Source organism: Loa loa (genome assembly GCF_000183805.2).
Source record: "Loa loa unplaced genomic scaffold supercont3.106, whole genome shotgun sequence".
Taxonomy (NCBI): Eukaryota; Metazoa; Nematoda; class Chromadorea; order Rhabditida; family Onchocercidae; genus Loa; species Loa loa.
The window spans coordinates 45,077-53,024 of NW_018108286.1; the positions used below are offsets into that span (position 1 = coordinate 45,077).

Sequence of the window (7,948 nt, forward strand, 5' to 3'; positions counted from 1 at the left end):
AATTACTAAACATTCCGGAATATTTACTTCCCTATTTCGGTTGCCGATAGTTATACCTTTGATAAACGATAAAGGTAATAAACAATAAAAGTTATAACCGGTTCTATTGTTATAAATGTATTTTGAAACAGAAAATATGACATATTATTACTTGCATGAGCATTAATTCAATACAAAGAAAAAAATTAAAAATGTAAAAATTTTAAAAAAATTAAAAAAATTGAACTAATAAAGAGGTTAGTTTAATCTTTGAGTTAATCAGAAAAAAACATCATGTGATCTTTCATCTTATAACGAATTAACATCAATTATGAAAAGAATATAATGTATAATAATTTAAACCATTCAGGATATGTAATATCCTTCAAAATGCTTCCCATATTTATTCATACGACATCAAACGACACAAACTTCCCTCTCTGTTTCTTGTCATTTTCTTAATCACTTTATATCACAATTGCATCAATGAAAAACATTTGCAATAAATTGAAATTCATTTCGAAAAATGGGTAAAAACTTTTAATTTCATTAAACAAGTTTTTGATTAATTAAATCGTTAGATGTGCTATCATAGGAATAATAAGGAGTGATAAGTGCAAGCATTGAAAGAAATTAACAGAATTGAAGTGACTTCAATTGAAGATTGATTATTTAATTAATTTGAAAATGAAAAAGAGGAAAGAAAAGGAACAAAATGATTGATAAATTAGAAGAAAGAAAAAATAAAGAAATAGAATATGACAGAAGTTTTTTTCATACAATCAAAAGAGAAAAATATTTCTTTCATTCAATTTTTATTAATTTTTAAATATTTGATATTAAATTTGCAAACCATTTTATATATTAAGGAAATTGAATGTAAAGAATGGATCAGCGTAAAATTTCGTGAACGTGAATGTAACGAACATGCAGAGAACGTGTACATACTGGACATATCGAGAACGTGAACGTAACGGACATGTCGAGAATGTTGACAACGGATATGTCGAGAATGTGAAGGCAATGGATATGTAGGATGTTAAATTTCGTGAACGTGAACGTGATAGACATGTCGAGAACGTGAATGTAATGAAAATACAAAGATATTGCATTTCGCGAATGTGAACATAACGGACATTTCGAAAACGTGAACGTAACAGACATGTCAAGAACGTTGACAAAGGACATAGCGAGAATGTAAATGCGACGGATATGTAGGAGAGTTAAATTTCGTGAACGTGAACTGAAGACATGTCGAGAACATGAATGTAATGAATATGCAAGAGTATTAATTACATTTCGGAAACGTGAATGTGACGGATACGTAAGAGTACTGCATTTCGGGAACGTGAATGTGACGGATACGTAAGAGTGTTATATTTCAAAGAACGTAAACATAATGAACATACGAAGTAATCGATTTGAAGGCACTTCTGATGAAGACAAAATGATGAAAGAAGTACTTTTGAAAAAAACTCGAAGAATCAACGATGCAAAACCCAAACATTTCTCGCAATATCTATCATTGTTTGCACTTTCCTAACTTACATTTCATGTTGTTGTTTGCACGCACACACACACACACACACACACACACACACACACACACACACACACACATACACAAACATACACACACATACACACACAGACGGACAGACACACACACACATAGACGGACAGACAGACAGACAGACAGACAGACACACACACAGACACACTCACAAACAACGCATGGAAGAGGTTTTTCATTGGAGTATTGAATGCATCTTGCAAATAATAGAGTGCAATAAGGGAACGGAATGCAATGAGTGACATGCATATATAGCATGCACTCAAGCAGAATGACATTGAGAAATCGCGAAAATCCCGATTATAATCGGAGGAATTAAAGGGAAACGAAAATTCATCATAACCATTTGTATGAACGATCATCTATCTGGAAGATATGAGAGTTCTGGAAGTTTTTGTTATGAAAAAAAAAAAAAAATCAATACTTTTAGCTTTAATTAAAATACCAAATGTATTTTAATGATCCAATAAATGTTATGTATGAGAGGATTGATAATTAATTTTGAGAACATTATCCAATACGATTAAATAATCTTCATAACTGACCGGAATGACTAACAGGAAAGATAAAAATAACCGGAATACTAAATACTAAATATCCTTTCAGAATACTAAATATACTTTCATATTCTATTATGCTCATTTTGTAAATGTTATAAATGTTCAGAGTGTAATGATTGATTAGTTGGATTAAACTTGAAAAAAAAAAAACCGAAATTTTAGAAATAAATGTAACGTAACTTAACTTTAACAATAAATGACATTCATCATATTTCCGGGTCAACAAGGTTTTAGTCTAACAGTGTTAACCTGATTTTATAATTCGGAAACAGGAAACAGTTGCAGGAGTTAGGGAGATGTTTTGTGATAAGATCTGTTATAGAATTTATTATAACTCAGAAAATTGAACTTCAGAAAAAACCATAAACATCGCAAAAAGTCATTAGTAAACAATCACAAATTCATGAAACGACCAATATGTTACAGCAAAACCTTTACTCCTCCATTCATTTCTAACAAGTCAAAAACTTTTACCTGTCCAAATTCATGGTACTTGAAATGAATACACTTATCTCCGATTATCACTTGACACTTTAAAATTATGCAAATCTCCAGTACTATTTTCGAAGTGAAGCGTAATTGTTAGTACCAAAAAGTTAAAGAAGAAACGGTATATATTCAAAAAATTTTAATGCTACAAATAAACAAACAAATATTAATTAAATAACGAAAGAAACAAAATCATTGAAATTAAGGAATAAAGCCAGTTGTACAATGCAACGATACGTAAGCAATAAGGAATGGAAGAGGAAATAAAAAAAAAAAAAAGGAAGGAACATTCAGATTAACAAAATAGTTTGAAATGATCCAATTGAAAATTGAAATTAATCTTGGTTTACTAACAGCAAGTAACAGCTAATAAATGCATCAGAGTTACAAGCATCCCAAGGATTTTTTTTTTCTGGAGATTTGTAGCATATATATTTTCAGATTTACAGAATTATAAGGCTTGCATTTTGCGCCAAAGCGCAATTATGTCAAGCAGAGATACAGCCATAATTGCATTAACAACACATATCTCTCTACTCATTCATTCCATGCCATGATGGAAGGAATTCCCGTAGAAACAAATGAAAAAAAAGAGCCTATTTACTATAGTGCAAGCGCAAATTAATTGTATCATCTTCACAACCATCATGTGAATTCTCAAAAATTTTCAGCAAAACCTTGAGCACTTACATATAGGACAAAGAGAGATGAATATAATTGAACGGAACCGATAAAGCTAACAGATCATCGCCCAAAAGCGGTTCTTTGAAGAAAAAACAAAAAGCAAAGATAACCTAAAAATACAGGAAGATATTAATACATATTTTAACATGAACATTTCTGTCTAGGCTTAGGCTCCGATAATGAAAATTCATGCCTAAGGTTAAAATGTTTGCTAGTTACAATTTGTTACCTGTACCGACAAGAAAAAATGGAAAATGCTGCAGGTGACAAATTTTCCTTTGTACAAACTTACGGAAAATTTACAGGAGAATGAAATACTACAATAAATAATAGTGGAGAGAGGTTTCAAGCAAGTTGTTTTTTTCCCGGTATTTCTGATATAATATATTATCGTCTAACAATGAAACGAATAAATTCCGTGATGTATACATACATTTTGTAAAGAGTACGATGAGCATGCCATTCTTTCATCGATAAAGGCTAAACAAGTTGATATTTGAACACTGTACTTCAATATATATCAACGAGGAATAATGTACCCAATGTAATGGACAACTGCAAAGCAATAAAGAGTGTAAAAATATGTGAATCCAAAATGCACATTCTAAAATAACCCGTACAAAGCAAGTATTAGAGACACTTCCTTTTGCTTACAGAAAAAAAGCCCAATCTCATAGTATTTAACCATAAAAACGAAGAAATTTAGTACGTATTTTTGGAAATTTTCAATACCGGAAATAAATCAAAAGCAGTATTCAAAAAACTTTCATTTCTTTGAAAGCATTCGTTGTTAAAACATCAATGATGTAATAAATTCCCGTCGAAAAATTTCTTTTAACATAAGAGTACTCCTCAAAATTGATATGCCAGAAAAACTATCTAATGACAGAAACAACAGTAAGGCATTTCCAAATTAATCCAAGAACTTGTTTTTACAAAGTCTGAAGCATTAATCACCCATTAAACAGTATAATCATTGGATATGAATATATGAGGAGCATGAACACCACTAAAGATATCCACTGAAACAGCATATACAAAAGCATTACTGACGCAACGAAAACATCTCCATAACCACAAACAAGTTCGACTACAAGTCTCATTCTTTTTTCCATATTGAGAAGCATAGCAGCGACAGGAAGGAATCATAAAGGTGCAGCGAAAATCGAAATTTCGAAATTACTACGACATCATATCAGCAACTGGGACTGGTTGTACTGCCGACATAACGTCACCTTTGATAATTTCCTGGATCTAAATTTATAATGGCGAATTTTACATGATACAAATGTGTTCGCTTTGATTTAATATGGAAAAGACAGAAATTAAAAATAGAAATACTCATACAAATCAAAAAGTTGTACTGAATCAATCTAAGTAATGGACTAATCGTAGTTTTTACTAAAAATTAATTACTGGCCATATCTGTGACTAATCGTAGTTTTCACAAAAAATTAATTACTGACCATATCTGGAGGTTCAAAAATTAAGGACAATTTAAAACTGTGATAAATAAGTGGGCAAAAAATCCTTTACGGATTGTCACTCGGCCAATTAATTCAATTCATCAAAAAATTCATGCGAATCAAGTCTAGACTGCTTTAGCAAGATAAGCGAATAGCGATATGAAAGGATATATTGGGTCCTTACCGTCTTTCGAAACATATTCATATTTTGTGTGAATGTATCCTTATTTCGAGTGCTTAAATTTCTTTCAACACCGTCCATTAGAGATGTGAAAGCCTTAAAAGATGAAAAGATGAAATCAGAAAACTTCGAATTGTCTAAGATAAGAGATTAGCCTAAAGTAGCTATTTAAACGAGCATCGACATTTTAGTGATACCGGCAGCAGCATACTGAGGTGATAGTTTAGGGTGACAATCACGAAAAAAATTTAAATGACAACAAAAGATAACAAGACGACCATAATTTGCATAAATAAAATATGTCATTGATGAATTATTACTGAATATTTCGTTGATGAATCGTTACTGAATATTCCATTATTCTGCTGAACTATAATGCGACGTATCTATTATATATACGCCTATATATATATATATATATATATACATATATAAGCATAGCCATCCATTTTATGCTAACCCCATTATAATACTCATATGAACCGTTAAGTTTATTGGATGATATCAAGGATTATTGCAATAAAAAAGCCTAACCTCTTCAAACGCAGCACGTTTATCCTGCGGCTGATTAGCCAGTAATTCCATTTTCCACTGCTGGAAGCACTCTTCTTGCAGTAAAATTAAGCCAAGTAATGGCCGTGACAATGACCATTGACATTTGACATCCTCGAACAATGAAGCATTTAATATCGTTGATAACATCTTAAATATACAAGTTTACAAACAAAATTTTTGATGGAAGTTGACCGATGTTATCAGTGAGCTGGTCACAAAATAATGAATTTGACTTGCATTAGCTGATGCGAGTTGTGATGAAACTTATGGAAGACAAGATACCCTGCTTGATCTATGTTGTGCATCAAAAGCATGTATAGAATCTTCTCTCCATTTCATAAATGAAATGTAAGCGTGAGATTCATAAGAACAGTATTTTGCTAACTGTTCTTATGGTAATACAGAATTAAAATAAAACTTATGGTAATACAGAATGAAAATGGTAATACAGAATTAGGATAAGCATAAGTTGACTCAAGAGGAAAAGTGAATTTGGTGAGAAAAAACTCGCCATCCAAACACAATTAATTCACTTAATTCTACTTTCCAGACTAACTTATTCAGCAAATTTCAGCGCCTTTGTAAAATAAAAGTAATTAACCTGAGGTAGCAAAGATGGTTGAGCTTCAAGAGCACGTATACAATTTTCTCCCTCTGTTTCAGCGCCAACATGAGCTCGAGGTGGAGCTGCGCGGGTTAAGCGGCGATATAGATAATTTAGTATTAGATCCAGAGTTGAGCATGATGCTGTCACCTGAACCAAATAGCAATAGGGAATTATAACTTCAATTCCGAACGATCTCAAATGGAAACAAATGAAATGATCATAACTAATCGGAAACTCAACAATAGAAATTAGATCTGTAAACTGAATTTTAGGTCTCTTGTTCATGTTTCGATTCGTTTCTAGAACAATAGTTTTTATCCCAAAAATCAAAAGCAAGGGCATGATTGATCACAAAGTCCCGTAGTTCTAAATGAAATAATATGAAAAGAAACAATGAACAGAACGAACGATCTCAACAGTGCTATCTTAAAGGCAAAAACTTACAACAACGGCATCTAACGAAACAGTTGCCTGTTCGACATACCGCATCAGAACCGTGAATACTTCTGGTTTAATATTCGATAAGAAGCACATATTATCCTGCGCAATAGATTCCAATAACGCATGAAAATTCTGAACTATTTTCGAATAAGACTGAAAAAGAAGAGCCATAATTAAGAGGGAAATTCATTTGAAAAAAAGGAAAATCAAGCAAACAGGATACCAAATATAGAGCTACAAAAAGCAAACGTAACGTATAAAGTGTCATCAGTGCCTTCAAAAGCAGTTTTGAAGAATATTTTTAATGACCGCACAACTTATTGATGGACATTTGGTTATAAGTCTGCTTCCAACTCTGCTTTCCTCAGTCGGCTTAAAGCTCTCAATAATTGGATTATTTTTTGTAAGCTTTCCTATAGATCAAAACAAGATTTGTATTGGGCACCTGTTGAAGTTGGCAAACAATATTTTTAGTAAGCAATCGATGTACAGATTAAAGTACTTCAGTATTTCCCACAATACTTACGTGAAATTCTTCCTCTGGTATATACGTGAGAAGTTTCACAAACATTGCTAAGGCATCTTGAAGACATGTGTCACCATATAACCGAAATACACCAAATGGAATATATGAACCGCTTAAAGCCATTTTCAGTATAGCAAAAACGGTGCCAATATTTTTATACCTTTGCTTGTAAGCATTTTCAGGGGCTACTTTAGGTAGTGCTAACATTCTTGTACCTGAAAAAATTATGAGAAGTAGAAAGAGATTATATCATGAACATTTATTCCAATTCAGTGTGTCAAAAAAAGCGAGATATCGGAAGCATGAAAAACCTCATGCTGTCATTTCATAAAACTACCAAAGGGAAAAGGCAGTTTACAATAAGGGTGTAAGTGGAAACGCACCCAACAAAATATCTACTAACCATATGTACAGATGATTTTTGATACTTCCCGAAATAACAATACAGCACTACACGAAGACATCTCAAACTGTAATCGTTGTTGACGATTTTGGCATAATTCTACCAACAGTTTCAATATTGGACTGACAACCTCTGTGCAATCCGCCCAAACGTCCACTGATCGAACCAAAATTGAAAATACATTTGGGTACCTGAAACTTTCAAATCATTGCATCTTATACCTCAACTAAAAAAGTACGAGAAGCCAATGATGTAAACAGGAAGCTAGTTAAAGGAACTGATTCACATAATTTTAAATTGAAGAGTGCGTTATTTAAAGGTATTTCGAGTTTGTTCTATTGATAAGTTTACTCAAACTTATGTATTGATTATATACACTGCGTTATTTAAAGGTATTTCGAGTTTGTTCTATTGATAAGTTTACTCAAACTTATGTATTGATTATATACACTGCGTTATTTAAAGGTATTTCGAGTTTGTTCTA

At 32.1% G+C, this 7,948-nt stretch overlaps 1 protein-coding gene across 1 annotated transcript in view; it reads right to left on the reverse strand.

The window, feature by feature from the left end:
* Nucleotides 1–4,246: 4,246 nt before the first annotated feature.
* The window catches only part of LOAG_17636 (exportin-7), a gene marked incomplete at its 5' end in the record, with an annotated part of 14,361 nt that continues 10,659 nt past the window's right edge, over nt 4,247–7,948 (reverse strand). Inside the window, 7 exons of the mRNA XM_020450298.1 lie at nt 4,247–4,539; nt 4,936–5,028; nt 5,467–5,634; nt 6,089–6,241; nt 6,539–6,688; nt 7,062–7,276; nt 7,465–7,655. Of these exons, the coding sequence (XP_020306039.1) occupies nt 4,468–4,539; nt 4,936–5,028; nt 5,467–5,634; nt 6,089–6,241; nt 6,539–6,688; nt 7,062–7,276; nt 7,465–7,655 (1,042 nt within the window). The 3' untranslated portion in view covers nt 4,247–4,467. The remainder of the gene's footprint in view (nt 4,540–4,935; nt 5,029–5,466; nt 5,635–6,088; nt 6,242–6,538; nt 6,689–7,061; nt 7,277–7,464; nt 7,656–7,948) is intronic.